The sequence below is a fragment of the Pleurodeles waltl genome, chromosome 6 (assembly GCF_031143425.1).
Source record: "Pleurodeles waltl isolate 20211129_DDA chromosome 6, aPleWal1.hap1.20221129, whole genome shotgun sequence".
Taxonomy (NCBI): Eukaryota; Metazoa; Chordata; class Amphibia; order Caudata; family Salamandridae; genus Pleurodeles; species Pleurodeles waltl.
The window spans coordinates 1,456,778,926-1,456,798,696 of record NC_090445.1 but is presented as its reverse complement, the minus strand read 5'-3'; the positions used below and the strand labels follow the sequence as shown (position 1 = coordinate 1,456,798,696).

Here is a 19,771-nt window from a genome sequence, read left to right as displayed (position 1 = left end):
CAAGATTGATCAACCCACCTGGAACATTCAAGGTAACTGGTCCTAAAATACTTTCTGGTGAGTTTGCATTATATGGAACAGCAAGAATAAAAGTATTCATCCTCTCGGATTGTTCAGGGCGTATTGCTCCAGAGCGTCGTAGGGGCTCATGAACATGTGTGTAGAAATAGGTGCTTCTTGAAGAAAGGGGGAGCTGTCAGGAGTCATTAAAACCACTGACAGGGTGGCGGAAGCAGCACCAATAACCAGCATCAATAGCAAAATAGGGTGGCCGGGAGACCTTTGAATGGGAAGACGTGCCAGAGCTGTGTCTTTGGGATGCCTCACAGCAGGGACATTGAGGGGCAAACAAAGAGCTAAAAAGGGGTTTTGCTGTGTCTGTCGAAGAGCGAACACAGCGATTGCAGCCCGGGCACAGCCAGAGAGGTCTGAATATGTCACATCGGTAGCAAGGAAAGCCTAGCCGCAATACGAGTGTAACCAGAGGGGGCCTTGGCTCTCATGACACGGACTGGAACTGAGCCGGAGAGTGCTGTTGAAGATGATTTATTGTGATGACCCACCAGCTTAAGACTGGGGATCAACGATTTGCGAATGGACAAAATAATTTACGACTTATGCCATTTCATGATTGTGTGCAAAGGATTGGTTATTGTTGTGATGACTTGTGACCGATCATGTGAATTATGACCAACTGCTGATAAACTGTGGCCACTTGTGTACCACACCAAGGTCTGGAAGCGTTATTGTTTTTTGGTGGTGGAGCAGTGGTCAAGTAGCAAAAGATACAATGGACTTGTAATACGGCGGACGGGATATCCAGCACATTTATGACAGAGTAATCTGTCCATCAAACTCTAAATCAAGCCATTAATCTTTATTCAGTGTAAGAGCATTTATTTGTAAATCGGCCTGTCTATACCAGCATCAAATTTGTGTAATCTTCCTAATTTGGACGGAGATGCTACTAAATAATCCCTTTGTAAAAAATAAGACAGCACCTTTGATTCTAAACATTGTTCCAATCAAACGTTTAACATTTCTGATCAATGCTATGGTTTTCAAGTTGTGAAAAACAATATGCTTGAAATCATCTGTGATTCTTGGACTATAAATGTTCCTCTTGACTTGTTTATGTTGAAATGGAAGGAAAGGACTGTTCTTTATTCTCGTGTTTCTAATATCTTTTCTGAGTAAGTGAGAATACCAATAATGGTTTAGAATGTGGTGAGCTGGAGGCTTGTATTTGGTGGCTAATAGATGTAATGCAATGGAAGGATGCTGTGGGCTTAGTGGTGTATGTTTATTACTACCTGTTTACTACCATTGACCTTCAATCTTAAAGTCAAGATGAAGTCCTCTCATATTTATACTTTCACCTCTTTACCTCAAATAGAATATTTACCCTCAAGAGTATTTATCTTGAAAACTCCTTCTGTCTACTGCTTTGTTTGAGCTCTGAAAAATAAAATTGAAAATGTTTTCCACTAACATAAATGTATATCGTTTCAGCAAAGAAAATGTCATTAGAAGACAACATAATAGAACTTGCACGAGCAATGGTTGGGGTCGGGCAGTCAGGAGCCGAAAAAGAATACATGCTTCACGTCCTCACCATTGATCAAGCAAAGGATGTAATAACCTACCTAAAGAGCAGGTATGATTTTCTTACATCTTCAGTTTTCAAATGGAAGCAGAATCACAAGACACTGTGTTATCATTTAGGAAACATAAATAGATTTTTATCAACAATTTACAAATAGTGACTGAAAAGTGATTCATAGGTGTTAGTTCGGCCCAGGCATGTTATTGCATTTCTGAGATAGATGCCTCTTAGGTTAGATCCTGATAGATGCAGTAGAATAACAGATATTGAAATAAATAGCTGGAAGTGTCACTAGATGTAGAGACAGACAAACAGAGTCAATACAAAATGTACAGAGTTGGTAAATTACCTGATTCTAGTATGCTGTACATTAAATTCGGTACCTAATTAAACATAAACAAGTATCACAAACATTCTTCTCTTTTTACTTCACGATACTTGATAGAGTCGGGGACTTGTATGGTGTTCACGTAATTGCTGAACATTTTGTATCTGAAACTGTGTTCTTCACCACTTCTACACTCTTGTTTGACATCCTGCTACCATACAACTACACTGTACCTCACAAACAGCTAAAAAAGACAGGCCTAACAGAAATGGAAGGGGTATTGCAGCCGTGCATGAGAACAAATGAAACCATTTGTAGTAGATTCCCCTTTCTGTCCCTCCATCGAACAGCTATCAGTATCAATCAAGCTTACCCTTAATGAAAACATCTGCTTCCACATTACCTACTGCAATCTTGGATTTAATTCCTCTTTTTTGACCTCTGAACTTCAGTGATTTCATCACGTCTGTGCTTAGTCATTATTCAAGGAATGTCATGCTTGGTGTCTTCAACACCCAAAGAATTTTATTGAAAATCAAAACACCTCAAGACAATCAGAAATCTCCTCATTTCATTACCTCTCTAACTGACATCATTTTTGACCCACAGCAATGTAAATATCAACCTACATATTAGTCTCCCAGATCTCTTTCATCTTGAAAAAGCTATACAAATTGGCAGTTCAGTCTAACACTCTCTACCTTTCTACACTGCTCCTCTGGAGTGAGTCAGAGATGGAAATAAAACCAACAGCAATGGTGAACCATAATTTACAACTAAAAGGTATTTCTATTGTAGAATTTTCAGAAAAGTCAGAACCATTCCTTTCGAAAATTTCATCAGGCGTTCTCTTGAAGTATTTTAAATTAGGCACTCTAAACATCATAAATTTAATGGCACAACTTAAAAGCATCTACCAAAGATACACACAGAACCAACCAAAAAGATAACTTTGGAAGTTAAAAAGCATGGAGAAAACCTGAACCTGAGGAACAACAACAAGCATTGAAACTGTCACACACTAAAGGGCCAAACCCTTCATACCAAAACCAACTATTTTAAAACATATCAATTAAGCTGCAAGCCATCCCAAAGTTATGTTCCAAACCATGAAACCTTATGTCAGTATTATCGAAAGCTAGCATTTCGTGCTCACCAGCCATCGCCACAAATATTTCCAACTTCTCATAGAGGGTTATTAAAAATTCCAATAATTTATAAAATACTTTTATTAACGTAGGCCTTTCCAGTAATATCATGAAGAACCCCACTAAATCGTCAGTCTTTTTGAAGCCTTGAAGACATCATCTTCAACAGATGACCCATCCCACTAAAATGAATAAATTATTGTACTCAGGACTTTTGGCCTGGTTTAGATCTTGACGGACGAGTTACTCCGTTACAATGATGACAGATATCCCATCCGCCGGAATATAAATCCCACATGATACAATGGGATTTATCAGCAGACGAGAAATCCATCACCGTTGTGATTGAGTAATTTTTACCAAAATTTAAATCAGGCCGTTAGCCATGCGAATTCTCAAAATTGTTAATTCATCCCATCTTTGGTTAATTCTGGAAAGATCATATCCCTCTAAGTGGACTTTCTTAGGTACCTTGACCAATTTGTCACATTACAACTCCTTACAAATATATTGCAAGGGATATCTTCCAGTCTAGACTTTGATGAAAATGTAGCACTGATACAATAAATACTAGATGGTATTCTCCAAGCTATGGATGTCATCAATGTATGCGTTGTCTTTCTAGCTGGCCCTGTTTGAACTATTAGCCATGTTTGGCACTGTTGACCATACATTATCTCTCACCATCCTAATTGGAATAGAGGTCCAAGCCCTGAAACAGTTATCAACCGTCAGATACAACTTGGTAAATATTGGAAATTTCCCTTTCTGCTGTGTCATCCCAGACCTTTTGCCTTCCTCCTCCTCGTTTCCTGACCTTGTCTTTGTAGGTTTTAGGATTCTTGGCACTTTACCACTGCTGATCAGTGCTAAAGTGCAGGTGCCCTGCACATTATACATGGAAACATTGGCTTCTCCAAAAATGGCATATTTAATTTACTTGTAAGTCCCTAGTAAAGTGCACTGTATGTGCCAGGGGCCTGTGAATTAAATGCTACTAGTGGGTCTGTAACACAGATTGTGCCACACACTACAGGAGGCATTCAAACATGTCTCAGACCTGCCACTGCAGAGCCTGTGTGTGTAGTTTTAAACTGCCAGTTTCAACCTGGCAAGTGCGCCCACTTGCCAGGCCCAAACTGTCCTTTTTATTACATATGTCACCTCTAAGGTACGCCTTAGTTAACCCAAGGGCAGGGTGTAGTGTATTTAAAAGGTTGGACATGTACTTTTAAGTTTAACATGTTCTGGTAGTGAAAAACTATTAAATTAGTTTTTCACAACTGCAAGGCCTAGCTCTCCTGCAGGTTAACTTTGAGAATACCTTGAAGCTGGCTTTAAGTGTAACTTCCAATTGGGAAAAGATAGAAATTTAGAATTTGGTGTCTCTGGACTCACAATTTAAAATCACAACTTATGGTGCAGTTGGATTTTAAATTGTAAGTCTGAAAATGCCACTTTTAATAAGTTGCCATTTTCTTACTTTAACCATTCTGTGCCTCCGCCTGTCTCTGAATACTTGTCTGGGGTTGGTGACAGCTGAGCTTTGTGTACTCCCTCCAGACAGTCACACACACAATGAAAGCTTAGGTGTAACTTAATGGGCCATTCACTGGTTTGGTAGGGGGCGGAGCTTAGCACTGCCTCACTTATTCCTGTATAGGGATGTGCATCTCTTCGCACAAATGGCTGACACCTTTTACAGTATATGGAGCCAGGGAAGGAAGGACAGGGGCCTTGTGATCTTCAAAGGCCTCTTCCCTACTGGACCTCAAACCCCACCAAACCAGATCTTTACTGGAATCAAGGACACTCTTCCAGGAAGAAGGACTTTTGTGCTGCCAGGGGCGGACTGCCACTCTGGAACTACATTGCTGTGTTGGCCTACTGCTTACCATGTGCTGTGCTGTAGGAGGGATGCCACTTTGCTACTTGCTCTGCTGTGTTGGCCTGCTACCTGTTGCTTGTTGTCTGGAGTGAGAAGGACTGATCCTGTTCTCTACATCCTTGAGCCCAAGAATCTCCAAGGGCTTGGTGGCTTGCCCCCTGTTCTCCTGCATTTTCGGGGGCATCAAAGACTGCCTTCAACTCTTCTGGTGCTGCTGGACTCTTCCATCTGTGAGTCCTACCCTTGCCTGAGGTGCACCCCCCCTCCAGTCCTGGGTCACAGAAGTGGGTTCCGCAGCTGTTTTCTGCAAAACACAATGCATTGCCTTGGGTGCCTGGAAAATACTGACACATCGTGCCCTTGATGCAGACTCTTTGCTACATCCAAGGTACTGTTTCAGTGGGCACTCTATGGGTTCTGTAGCCAGCCTACCCTTTATTGTGGTCGGACTGGATTTTGGAGCTGCACCAGTCCCTCGCAACCTCAAGTAACCTTTTGGCCACTAGTAACTTCTAAGCAATGTGTTCACATTTAATCTTTAAAAATACATATCTCGACTTCTACTTATTGGATTTTAGTCAATTTGGTCTTGTTTTACTCTGATAAATATTCTCTATTTTTATAAACTGATGTGGATTCTTTTTGTGGTGTCTTTCACTGTGTTAATGTAATATAGGCCCTCATTACAACCCTGGCGGTCTTGGACCGTCAGGGTTGTTGTGGCGGATTTCAACACCAGCAGGCTGACGGTGAAATCCCTAGTATTACGACCGTGGCGAAAGCGCCGCGGTCGCACCGCCAGGCCCGGCTGTTTACCGCCACTTCACTCCTGGCGGTTTTAATCCGCCAGGGCAGTGCTGCATGCAGCACTGCCCTGGGGATTATGAGACCCCTATCGCCAGCCTTTTCCTGGCGGTTTGAACCGCCAGGAAAAGGCTGGCGGTATGGGGAGTCACCGGGCCCCTGGGGGCCCCTGCACTGCCCAAGCCACTGGCATGGGCAGTGCAGGGGGCCCCTGACACGGCCCGTGCAGCTTTTCACTGTCTGCTACGCAGACAGTGAAAAGCGCGACGGGTGCAACTGCACCCGTCGCACAGCCGCAACACCACCAGGTTTCTGCCCGCCGGCCCAGCGGGGATCTCAAAATGACCACGGCGGGAGTGCGGCTGCATTGGCAGCCGCCCGGTGGTCAGATGCCGCCCGCCAAGGTCGTAATGAGGGCCTAAGTGTTGCACAAATACTTTACACATCGCCTCTTAAGTTAAGCCTGACGGCTTTGTGCCAAGGTCCAGAGGGTGAGAACAGGTTAATTTAGGGTGTGTATCTGACTTACTCTGACTAGGATTGTGGTGCCTACCTTGACATGGTGCATACCTCTGCCAAATAGAGTCCGCATTTATGACAGTAAAGATTAAGTTATTAAGATGTCATACATTAGGGATGAAATGCAGTGTTCCTCAATGATTGATTTAATCTTTATATGGAACCACTCAACACAATGAAATAGGAAAAGGCACTCTCAAAATACACCAGTATGCTGGTGATGGTCAATTTTATTGTGAGCCTCTCCATGTCATCAGGCATAACAACTTTGAAAGTCTTCTGAAACAAGCTAAGAACTGCATGAGCTCTACCTGCTACAAATAAATCAGCAAAATTGTATTTTAGGTTTGGTGGATGGAGTAAAGGTAGACTGAGTGGCAGAGAACTTTATGTCCACCGTCCTGCTTTTAGTCCCCATGCCAAATTGAGAGATGTCTCCCTGCCCGCCAACATTTCTATACATTGACTGCGAATGGCACTGTCAAACATGACGGCCAGGCATCAAACTTTTTCAAAGTTTTTACGTTTGTAAAAAAACTTCCAATGCAGGAGTTTTTTGGTGTTTTTTTTGTAAAGTGAAACTAATGGTTTCCACCCATGGTGTGATCCCATCCATTTATTCAAACCTGTCTGAACATCTCTCCTTACTGGGTATTTAACACATATTGGTCCCATTCATAAAATAACTGGGTTTCTTTATTGCCAATAAAATATTTGCTAAAAACCTCCTTTGAACTCTTTTGTTTACTAAGGGAGCTCCAACTTACTATTTCTTCTTCTGACTTAAGAAATATTTCACAATCACTGGTTTTATTGCACCTGAACAGTGGCTGTGCTATGCTAGCTGGACTCCTCAGTGCCACCCTGCTTCTTCTAAAATCCATACTCCATGCTACAGCAGGCCTCATCAAAGGTACCAATAAAACTTAATACATCACTCCCGAATGATCTTAACTGGCATCCCTTGATGCCAGAGTAAATTTCAACAGAGCCTACATCACACAAAAGATTTAACTGAGAACAGCCCGGCTACATGAAAAATTAATGGCACAACATGGGAGGCAAAAGAGAAATTAGATTCAAATCCACCCATCTTCTGGAAATCCCAAAGACCAAACAAACAGAAACTCTAAGTCATAGTTTCTGATTCCTTGATCCCAGAATCTGGAACCACATTTGTTAAAAGCTCAACTCAAATTAAATTTGCTAGCTTTTTGCAAGGGTTTAAAACCATCCTATTTGAACCACACAAAGAATGTTATCCCATATTCGTTCACTTTTGTTCTGTTGCAACTCTTCTTCTTACAGTAGCTTGTATTTTGTGATGCGATCTGATGCACATGTGCTATATCCATGCTATTTACCTAGCTCCAATAAATGCATTATAATCTGTTCCAAAGAATATGCATATAGCCTGTCGACATATGATTTTGCATCTTTGAAATGTTCATATAATTGAAATCATTATTTATACATCCATAAACTTAGCAATGACAGGTAATACACATATTCACAAGACTGAAACTATAACTACCTACTGGCGACCACCAGAGGGCAATATAGTTTTGGAGTTCTGGACTCACCATTGCTGCAGATGAAGTCCAGGGGTGGCAGCACTACTGAATCTAGTGTGAAGGAGTTCTGCAAAACACTAGATGGATGGATGAAGGTTAGCACTGCAAACAATTGTGAAGGGCTGTGCATTCTGATTATCAGAGAGCACATGTTCTGTTGTTGTTTTCCAGGGCTAAGCCAACACTTGTTAGAGGGTAAGTTCTCAGACCCCATGGAACTTGCAAAGGAGGCAGACTTCTTGGTGAGTACCATAGGGTCTGGTGAGGCACTTGAGAATGATCCTGAAGGGAGTGGCTCAGATTCCCTCCAACCAAGGGTGGAGGAGGTTCAGAGTAGCCCAGTCAGGTCCCCTTGTAGTGGGAGAGGTGCAGGGTCCCATGTCCCTTCGAAGAGGAGGAAGACAGATGGAGGTGGGAAATGTCCCAGGGTGCCCTATGCCCAACCGCAGAGCATGGAGAGTACCCCAAGGGGGCCCCAGGAAGGGAACATAGTTGGTACTGTGAGACCATCCACCCAGTGGAGACCCACAGTGTCAGGAGAACTTGGTGGGGGGAGGGGAGTGACTGAAACCAACTTCCAACCAGTTCTGGTATCTGGCAGTACCACTCCACAGAGGAGGTACAGAAGTCCAGATGGAGGGGTTTGAGGGGGAGAAAGGACTCTCCACTAACTCCTGTTGAGCCCAAGGGTACATACCCTGGGTTGGAGAACCAGGTCAAGGGTGTCCCCCCTGACCTGGGTGGAGGGGCAGCTGGTACAAGCGCCCCAACCATTTTGTCTTCTAGGGTTATCACTCCAGGTGGGAGTGTGAAGAACTCTAGAAGGAAGGCCAAAGGGAGGAAGGGCTCCCCTCTGACCCTGGAGCAGCCTAAGGGTACAGACCCTGAGTTGGAGAGTCAGGTTCCAGGTATCATCCCTTACCTGGAAGAAGGGGCACTGTTACCATCATCCCTTCAGTTGTGTCTTGTGGGGGTATCTTTCCTGGTAGGAGGGTTTGCTACTCTAGGAGAGGCAAGGGAAAGAAGGACTCTTTCCTGATCCCAGTTCAGCGTAAGGCTGCAGACCCTGTGTTTGGAGACCAGTCATAGGGTAGATCCCCTGAACTGGTGGGAGAGCTGAACGGCATGGATGACACAAGTACCCTGATAGTTCTGGAATCTGGTGGTACCACTCCCAAAAGAAGGGTACGGAACCCCAGAAGGAGGGGCAAGGGAAAGCCTGACCCCTGCCCAGCCTAAGGGTACAGACCCTGGACTGGAGGACCAATGTTGGGATACCACACCTGAACTGGTGGGAGGTGGAGTGGAGAAAGGATGTGATTCACCTGGGGCTACAGCTCCCCACTCAGAGAAACCACAGAGGACAGAGACCCCTAGATAGTCTGAGGTCTGGTTCTTGACTCTGAAAGCTGACAGTGCCCTCTGGTGCTTGCTGTCCTTATGGACACAGTTGTCCTTGGGTTGGGAACAGAAGTCAGACCAAAGCAGTTGTATGGGCCACATCACTGCGTTGGCCATGGTGGTACTGTCTGCCTATCTGGATGCATCTGTGAGCAAGTTCAAGTTACATGCTTCACAAATGGGGTCCACAAGTGAGGAGAAGCGTTCCCCATGGGCTAGCTTTGTAGGTTCTGAGAGTACAGCCAGAGGGATCCAACTGGGTACTTTACTACTGTTAATCAGTGCTAAAATGCATCTTAGTATAATTGGCTTACACCTGTTTGGCTTATTTGGCTTATTTAAGTTACCTGTAAGTCCCTTGTAAAGTGGTATAAACATATACCCAGGGCTGGTAAATTAAATGTGACTAGTGGGCCTGCAGCACAGTTTGCGCTACCCACAGAAGTAGCCATCCAAGCCTGTCTCAGGTCTGCCAGTGCAGGGCCAGCATGCGCAGTTTTTTGCCACACTGACTTGGCAAGTCAAACTACTTGCCAAGGCCTAAATTCCCTTTTGACCACACCTGAGTCACCCCGAGGTAGGCCCTTGATAGCGCTATGGGCAGTGTGATGTGCATGATAAGGTAAGACATATATATTTCTTTGTTATGTACTATGGGGCTCATTCTGACCTCGGCGGTAAAAGCCGCTTACCGCCGGTCAGAAGGCCGCCACAATACCGCCGCGGCCGCGGTCAGCCGCCACGGACATTCTGACCCACAACTGCAAAACCTCCGAAAATCCGCCCTCCACTGCAGTCCGCCACATCAGCGGCCAGCGGTAAACTGGAGAAGACCAAACCTCCATCGCCACGCCAACAGAAATACGCCCATCCCATTATGACCCGCAAATCGACGCGGCGGTCATTCAACCGCGGTATTCCATTGGCGGTAGACCCCGCCGCGGTCAAAATACACACACCTTTACAAACCCCTACCACATTGGACAATTTGAAAGGCACACACCTGAAACCCATACACACACCACTCCCACACATCCAATACCATATAAAACACACACCCACATCACCCACAAACCCCTACCAACAAAAACCAGAGACGAAGGAGAGAGAGACACACATCAGAGAATAGATAGCTAGACACACAGAGGCACACCGCAACATCACACACACCACATAGAAGCACAAAGCACCACACACCAACACACACATCATCACATACACCACCCCACACCTCATACTCCACCCCATGGCACCACAAAGGCACCCACGCTTTTCGGACCAAGAACTCCGTGTCATGGTGGAGGAGATCATAAGAGTGGAACCCCAGCTCTTCGGCTCACAGGTCCAGCACACCACCATAGCGAGGAAGGCGGAGCTCTGGCAGCGGATCGTGGACAGGGTCAACTCGGTGGGACAGCATCCCAGAAATCGAGAGGACATCCGCAAACGATGGAACGACCTACGGGGGAAGGTGCGCTCGATGGTCTCGCGACACAACATCGCAGTGCAGAAGACTGGCGGGGGACCCCCACCCACTCCACCCGAATTCACAACATGGGAGCAGGAGGTACTCAACATCCTGCATCCTGATGGCCTCGCTGGAGTACACGGAGGAATGGACTCTGGTAAGTACAAGGCCAACCACTTCACCCCACCCCCAGCATGCTAACCCCCACCCTCACCCCCAACCCCCCAGCACACATCCTCCCTGAGAATGTCTCCCCAGCACAACCCACCCAACACCAGCCCCTGCATGCCACCCCCAAACTATGGACACCCATCACCTAAGCATGACCACTGCACATACCCATCACCCCCCCCCCCCACAAAACACCCTCACAACACCTCCCCCAAGGGAATGCCAGCACTGGGGGACAAGGGCACCTATAAAACGCAAGCTAATGCACACACAGAAACAATAACCATACCCTCTTACCCCATGCAGGACCCGAACGACAACACACCGGTCAGGAGGGACCAGAAATGTCCATCCCACCCCCGGAACAGTCCACTAGTGATGACAGCAGCTCTGTCGACCTGGAACCTGACGACCAGCCCGGACCATCGGGGACCTCTGGGCAGTCGGTTCCCCTCACCCAGACACAGGCCACTGCAGACCCAACCCCCTCTGGGAACAACCGCACAGCTCCCACCCAGCGGGCCCATGCCTCTGTCTCTAGGACAGGTCAAGCAGCGGTGTGTCTACCACTACAGGGCCCCCAGGGTAACCCACCAACCCAACAACAACAGGGACCTGGGGGCAGTGGGAGTGGGCACACCGTCCAGGGGACAGAGGCCCAGGGAAACAGGGCAACTTGGAGGGCTGCTGTGCGACGGGGGGGAGGAGAGGCCCAGGGAACCCACTCTCCAAGAGGCCCTCACCACCATCATGGCTGCCTACCACCACTCACAAGAGACGATGGCGACGGTACTGGCCAGGTTCCAGGAGATCCAGGCACAGCAGGAGCAACGCTACATGGGGTTCAGCGACCAACTCAGCAACATCTCAACCGCTATGGGGAGCATAGTCCAGGCCCTGAACCGCATAGAGGACACGTTTCGGGACCATGTGGCATCACACAGGGCCCCTGTCACTACCCAGGAACAGGAACAGCCTACCACCTCCGCCGGCGCTAGTGGACAGGAGGCCCCACCACAACGACAGCCCCCCAGAACCCCACCTCCTGCTGAACAACAACCGCCCCGCAAAAGGAGCCTGAGATAAAAAAAAACGACAGAGTAGGATGTCAAGTCCCCCGCCAGCATCACATACCCCCTGAAGTCCTCCCACTGTCCCACATTGCCACCCTGTCAAACCTTGAACTGCCCCTGCTCCATCCTGCCACAGGCGTATGGACAATGCACCTGTGAGTCTGAGAACAGGACTCCGCCATGGAAATTACTCCACCCCCACCCATCACTGTTTCACCATCATGTACCAATATCTATGCACTAATAATAAATCACACATTGCACTGAAAACAATCAGGACTCAGGCTGTCTTATTTACAAATGTATGACACATTACATATCAATTACGTATTGTGAACATTGTGAATTACACATGCCGAGGTAACTTAGCATTAGTCCATGGGCCAACCAAGCCGAGGTCACGCAGTGGCTCATACAGCACAGAAAAGGGAAGGGAAATTCAAACATCATGTCCATAGGTCTGGGGGGAAACCGACAAAGTTGAGATGCAGGAGGCTTTCAGGAAATGTAAAATGGCATGGGTGATCATTACCTGTGTGCTACTGGAAATACTGTGCTATTACTCTGTCCCTGTTGTCTGTGTCGTCCTCTGAGTCTTCCTCCTCTTCACTCTCCGCGGGCTCCACAGCTACTTCAACACCACCATCTGCACCATCCTCCTGCAGGAAAGGGACCTGACGTCGCAATGCCAGATTGTGAAGCATACAGCAGGCCACGATGATGTGGCACACCTTCTTTGGTGAGTACATCAGGGATCCCCCAGTCATATGCAGGCACCTAAACCTGGCCTTCAGGAGGCCAAAGGTCCTTTCGATGATCCTCCTAGTTCGCCCATGGGCCTCATTGTACCGTTCCTCTGCCCTGGTCCGGGGATTCCTTACTGGGGTCAGTAGCCAAGGCAGGTTGGGGTAACCAGAGTCACCTATTAGCCACACACGTTGTCTCTCTAGCTGCTCCATCACATAGGGGATGCTGCTATTTCGCATCATATACGCGTCATGCACTGACCCTGGGAACTTGGCATTTACATGGGAGATGTACTGGTCAGCCAAACAGACCACCTGGACATTCATCGAATGATAACTTTTTCTGTTTCGGTACACCTGCTCATCGTCTTTTGGGGGTACCAAAGCCACATGGGTCCCATCAATGGCACCAATGATGTTGGGGATATGTCCAAGGGCATAGAAATCACCCTTCACTGTAGGCAAGTCACCCTCCTCTGGGAAAATGATGTAGCTCCGCATGAGTTTCATCAGGGCAGACAACACTCTACTCAAAATCTTTGAAAACATAGGCTGAGACATTCCAGATGACATGGCCACTGTGGTCTGGAATGACCCACTTGCCAAAAAATGGAGGACTGACAAAACCTGCACCAGAGGGGGAATCCCTGTGGGTTGGCGGATGGGGGACATCAGGGCTGGCTCCAGCTGGGCACACAGTTCATGGATAGTGGCTCGGTCAAGTTGGTATCGTAGTATGATGTGGCGTTCTTCCATTGTCGACAGGTCCACCAGCGGTCGGTACACGCGAGGATTCCTCCTTCTCATCGCAAGTCCCAGCGGACGGTGCCTAGGAAGGACAACATGGAGCACAGAGTCAGCCAAACCACAGGTACGTACAGACAGCTTGCACAGTTAAAGAATGGCAATGGGTTGAAAGGCGTGTATGTGTGGCAATGCAAGGCCTAGGCCTGTGTGTCGCATTCAAAATTAAGCCATGTAGGCCCTTGAAATGGCGGCTGCCTGACCTGTGAAGTGGGACAATGGGATGTGAGGTCAATGCGCTGGCGGGGCACACCGTGGCGGTAGGCGGTCGAAGACCGCGGCGCAAAGCCGCATTGGTTAACATTGAAGCCTATGGGTTTCAGGAGCCAATGACGAAGTGCGCCGGCGGTCGCGGTACGCACCGCCGCGGTACGCACTGCCGCGGGCGTGACCGCCATTTTCTATCTGCTTAATCACTCGAGACCTGATCATCCACAGGAGAGGACCTATACTGCAAGTGCTGCTGTGACCTCGGTCTGGAAGATACAATGGCTGCTGCGACTGGGGAAAGGGCCCCTGCCTTCACGTCTGAAGAGTTGGAGAAGCTCGTGGATGGGGTCCTCCCCCAGTATGCGCTACTCTACGGTCCTCCAGACCAACAAGTGAGTACACCGGGTGCACATGGAATGGGCTATGCCTGTGTGGATTGGGGTGGATGTAAGTTGGTGGGGTGGGGGGCGAATGAGGAGTGCAACGCCCGACACATGAGAGCATGTGCCATATGGCAAAGTTGGTGGGGTGGGCCAATCACATCTAACATGCAGGTCATTGATGAATTCCTCCTTTCCACCCTGTACATGTCAAAAAGGTCAGCGCCCATCAGAAGATCGAGATTTGGCGTGCCATCGCCAAGGAAGTCCGGAACTTGGGGGTCCACAACAGACGGGGCACCCACTGCCGCAAGAGGTGGGAGGACATCCGCCGCGGAACAAGGAAGACCGCAGAAACACTGCTGGGGATGGCCTCCCAACCTAGGAGGGGTGCCAGTCGCACCATGACCCCCCTGATGTCCCGGATCCTGGCGGTGGCTTACCCAGAATTGGATGGGTGCTTTAAGACATCACAGCAGACACAAGGGGGTGAGTATCAGCACATTCTCCTATCTTTCTGCGCAGTGGAGGCGTCTGGGTGGGGGAGGAGGGCTGTGGGTGACATTAGGCCAGGGCGCTTTCTGTAGTGTAGTCCTCTCCCTTAGGCATGGCCCTGTGCCCCCGGCCTCCACCTCGGTAGGGTGACAAGTACAGCCATTGAAGGTCCAGCATCTCCCATGTGCGCGTTTGACGTCTCTTGGCCTGTTGTCCTAGTCAGTAGTACTGAGTAGTGTACCCCGAATGCGCGGCTTAGTGCATTAGGCTCCTGTGTCTGTCCTCTCCGCCAACGGTGTTGACATTGCATGCACTCAACCTGGTCTTCTTTTTTCTCCCCCCACCCTTTCTCTTCATCTTCTTGTGCATGTGTGCATTAGCATCATCAGGCGGAGGAGATTTGGCATCGGAGCACGAGGGAGCTGCAGGACACAAGGCCCCGGTGGGCCCAGGAACAAACACCGAGGGCACCAGTGATCCGGAGGGCGAGGGGAGCACCACGACGGGGACCGCTGGTGAGAGCAGCGAAAGCGACACGTCCTCGGATGGGAGCTCCCTAGCGGTGGCGGCAACATCCGTGCCCCCCGCCTCTACAGGTACAGCCGCCACCCAGCGCACCAGCCCCGCCCTCCCAGCAGCCCCTCAGTCTTCGCTCCGTGCCGGTTCGCCCAGGAAGGCGCGCGTCTCCTTCGCCCCAGGCACCTCAGCCCCTGCCCCTGTTGCCCCTGCTGCCCTCAGTGCGGAGCTCATTGACCTGGTAAGGACGCTCATTGTTGGGCAGACAACCCTTTTGAATGCCATCCAGGGTGTGCAAAGGGAGGTGCAACAGAGCAATGCGTACCTGGAGGGCATTCATTCGGGTCAGGCTGCCCATCAACGAGCGTTCACTGCTCTGGCCTCAGCACTGACGGCAGCCATTGTCCCTGTTTCCAGCCTCCCTCTTCTTACTGCCTCCAGCCTTTCTCTGTCTCCTGTTCCTCAGCCTATCCCATCCACACCATCAGACCAGCCTGCACACACCTCAACACCCAAGAGCAGCTCATCCAAACACAAGCACCACAGATCCCACAAACACTCACCCAAGCAACACCCAGATGCAGACATGCCAACAGCCACTGCCACCCCTGTGTCCCCCTCCTCCTTGTCTCCCTCCTCCCTCCCTGTGACGTCTACACTCACACCTGCATGCACCCCAACATCAGCCAGTGCTTCCATCACCACCTCACCCTCCAGTACAGTCCACACTCGTGCAGTCACCACCCCCACTGCCATGTACACGTCCCCTGTGTCCTCTCCCACTGTGTCTGTCACCCCCTCTTCCAAGACACACAAACGCAGGCAGCCACCCACCCAACAGCCATCCACCTCACGACAGCCTACAGCACCAGCACCTTCACCCAATGACAGCACACCTGACTCTCCTACAACCACCTCCTCTACCTCCACTTCCATCTCCACTTCTCCTACCTTTTACCTTGGCCCTAAAAAACTTTTCCTGGCTAACCTTGACCTCTTTCCCCCCAATGAGCTCCCCCATCCATCTTCAAAGAGTCCCAAGAGCACCGCAGCCACCACCAGCCCAGCTTCGGGTGTCACTGTTGTGCATGGGTTCTGGAGCCCACCCTTTGCCAGCAGTGACACATCCATGAGCAGCAAGGACACGTCCAGCCCCCCCCCGGCAAGAGGACCCGCAAAAACAAGGGCCGCCGTGCGAGGACCGACAGGGCTGCCCCCAAGGAGCAATGTGCGGCCACTTCACCACCCACACCATCTAGGGGAGGCAAGGCCCCATCAAAGGAGCGGAAGGGCAGCAGGAGCGCGGAGAAGGTGGACCCCACATGCCACATCCCAGCTGGGAAGGAGGACACTAAGGAGGCCAGGAGTCCGTCCCCGAAGGGTCCAGAAACGTCACGGTCCGAGGGCGACTGAGCCGGGAGTCCAGGCCAGGTCTGGCTCCCTTGACCTGCTGGATGAGCACCGCTGAACAGGGCCCGCGGGGCAGAAGAGCACCGCTGAACAGGGCCCCGCCGTGGAGATAGGCACCGCTGAACAGGGCCCGCGGTGCAGAAGAGCACTGCTGAACAGGGCCCGCGGGGCAGAAGAGCACCGCTGAACAGGGTCCCGCCGTGGAGATAGGCACCGCTGAACAGGGCCCGAGGTGCAGAAGAGCACCGCTGAACAGGGCCCCGCCGTGGAGATAGGCACCGCTGAACAGGGCACGCGGTGCAGAAGAGCACCGCTGAACAGGGCCCTGCCGTGGAGATAGGCACCGCTGAACAGGGCCCGCGGTGCAGAAGAGCACCGCTGAACAGGGCCCCGCCGTCTCAAGCACCGCTCCGCTGGGCCCTTCATCTCAAGCACCGCTCCGCTGGGCACCGCCGTCTCAAGCACCGCTCCGCTGGGCCCTTCATCTCAAGCACCGCTCCGCTGGGCCCTTCTTCTCAAGCACCGCTCCGCTGGGCACCGCCGTCTCAAGCACCGCTCCGCTGGGCCTTTCATCTCAAGCACCGCTCCGCTGGGCACCGCCGTCTCAAGCACCGCTCCGCTGGGCCCTTCATCTCAAGCACCGCTCCGCTGGGCACCGCCGTCTCAAGCACCGCTCCGCTGGGCCCTTCTTCTCAAGCACCGCTCCGCTGGGCACCGCCGTCTCAAGCACCGCTCCGCTGGGCCCTTCATCTCAAGCACCGCTCCGCTGGGCACCGCCGTCTCAAGCACCGCTCCGCTGGGCCCTTCATCTCAAGCACCACTCCGCTGGGCCCTTCATCTCAAGCACCGCTCCGCTGGGCACCGCCGTCTCAAGCACCGCTCCGCTGGGCCCTTCTTCTCAAGCACCGCTCCGCTGGGCACCGCCGTCTCAAGCACCGCTCCGCTGGGCCCTTCTTCTCAAGCACCGCTCCGCTGGGCACCGCTGTCTCAATCACTGTTTATGGTTCACTGTGCCCACCATGCCTCCTCCTTGACCAGTGGAGACTGTCATCCACCTGATGGACTGTGGCTTTGCACTCCCCAGGATGGTCCAGTGGGCAGCCCACCCACTGTAGAGACATTGAGAGACTGTGGCTTTGCACTCCCCAGGATGGTCCAGTGGGCAGCCCACCCACTGTAGAGACATTGAGAGACTGTGGCTTTGCACTCCCCAGGATGGTCCAGTGGGCAGCCCACCCACTGTAGAGACATTGAGAGACTGTGGCTTTGCACTCCCCAGGATGGTCCAGTGGGCATGGTGGCTCCTCGTGGATCTGGCGTCGTGGACTCATGTGGCTGTGGTGCCCCCCCCTTCCCTTCCCCCTGAGGTGCCTGTAGTTTTTACATCTGATGCCCCTGCAGTGTTCTCTCCAAAGGACTCAGGTCTCCTGTGTGGGCTTTGCCCTTATTTCTCAAAACTTTGGCCCACGGACATGATGAATTCGTAGGATGTGCAGGACTTGTTACTTCAGTTATACACTGATGTGTATGTCATTAGTTTTGTTGTGAATATCTTTCATGGTTGTACGATAATTTTCAGGAGCTTTTTGGTACATAAATATTTATTCCAAATTTGATTATGTCCTAGCATTTTTCAGGGGTGTTTGGGTGGTGTCACTGTGACTTGTTGCTCTGCATTGGTGTGTACATAGTTGGGGGGGGGGGTCGCATATGTGTGTGCCCGTAACCTTTCGTCCTCCCCCTCCCGTGTGTCGTAGGTGCAGTACTCACCGTTGTCGTCTGCGCCGGACTTCGTACTCGTGGTAGATGAGAAGGTAGACGAGAGCAGGTAGGATGTTTAATTCGGGTTCCATGCTGTCCTCCTTCCTCCTGGAGTGCGTAGTGGTGAGCGTTTTCCCGTCCGTAGTCTGTTTCCGCCGTGTTTTTATCGGCGGTGCTCCCGCCCCGGAAAAGGTGGCGGATTGGTGAGTTGTAATAGTGTGGGCGGTACATTGGCTGCCGCCTGGCTGTTGGCGGTGACCGCCGCGCTGTTTGTTTGTACCGCCGTGGCGGTCGGAGTGTTAAAGGGGCTGTCTGTGTTGGCGGTTCCCGCCAGGGTCAGAATCCCATATTTTTTACCGCCAGACTGTTGGCGGGTTGTCCGCCGCTTTAACACCGACCGCCAGGGTTAGAATCACCCCCTATATGTCCTAGTAGAAACAAACAGCCTATTTAGTTTCTCACTACTGTGAGCGCACCTCCTCTCATTGGATTACATTGGAAATGCCCTGATATATGGCTATGTGTAATCTTCTTATATATGAGGGATTGCGTGGGCATGTTTAGTATGTTTGGAATGGTAGTGAGAATTCCTGCTTATTGGTGTAGATGTATTTTTCATTACCATGGTAGAAATGCCACTTTTAGAAAATAGGCATTTCTCTGTGGTTATAACTCTAGTGCTTTTGCAGCTTATATCCAATCCTTATCTGGGGCAGAGTGATAGCTCCACTTGGTGCAACCTGGGACACCAGCAAACATCTCTACCCCGCTACCAGGCCCAACAGAGTGAGGTTGGGCAGCCCAACACCGTCCCGGAAAGAAGGAAGTCCCTATGACATCCTTGTGTGCTGCGGGCAGCCCAGAGAGACCAAGGGAGGTCTTCCTTGCCTGTATGACAACAATAATAGCAGCTATCTGGTGCGCTCGTGGGCAGCTGTACCCTCTAAATTCAGCCAGTTGGGAAACCCTGCAAGGTTCTCCCCGCAGGCTCGGCAGCATGTGTGCAGCTTCTCCCCCAGGCACCAGACCTCCTATACATAACGTGGTGGGTTGTGCACTCAGTGTATACTTTGTAAAAGAAGGTCAGCTGCACTATAGCCTTTTTAATAGAAAGTGCAGTTGGTGTATTATCTGCAGTTCACTATTATGTTCTGTCACCTTCAGTGTTTCCAGAGCATTGTCATGACCTTACGTATATTCCATAATGTTTTTATTCTGCAGGGTTGTATGGGATGTGCAGTAATGTTTCCGCTGTGATGGGTTTCTGATGTGCAAAATAGGATGTTTCATGGTATTTGCACTCATGATGAAGATGATCTGACACCTGCCTACTGAGCAGAGTATTACTGATTCATGTTGTTCTTGGTCAGTTTATTTTTATATATAAATTGTTGTGGAATTCCTTTGGTGGTGTATTTATAGTGTCACTAATGTGTGTGTGTGTATGTGTGTATTGTCCAAACGCTTTA

The 19,771-nt window shown here is 50.0% G+C and overlaps 1 protein-coding gene across 1 annotated transcript in view; it reads left to right on the top strand.

Moving 5' to 3' along the window:
- CABCOCO1 (ciliary associated calcium binding coiled-coil 1) overlaps positions 1 to 19,771 on the top strand; it is a 186,485-nt gene that overhangs the window by 58,741 nt on the left and 107,973 nt on the right. Inside the window, exon 4 of the mRNA XM_069242513.1 lies at positions 1,513 to 1,657. Within this exon, the coding sequence (XP_069098614.1) occupies positions 1,513 to 1,657 (145 nt within the window). The remainder of the gene's footprint in view (positions 1 to 1,512; positions 1,658 to 19,771) is intronic.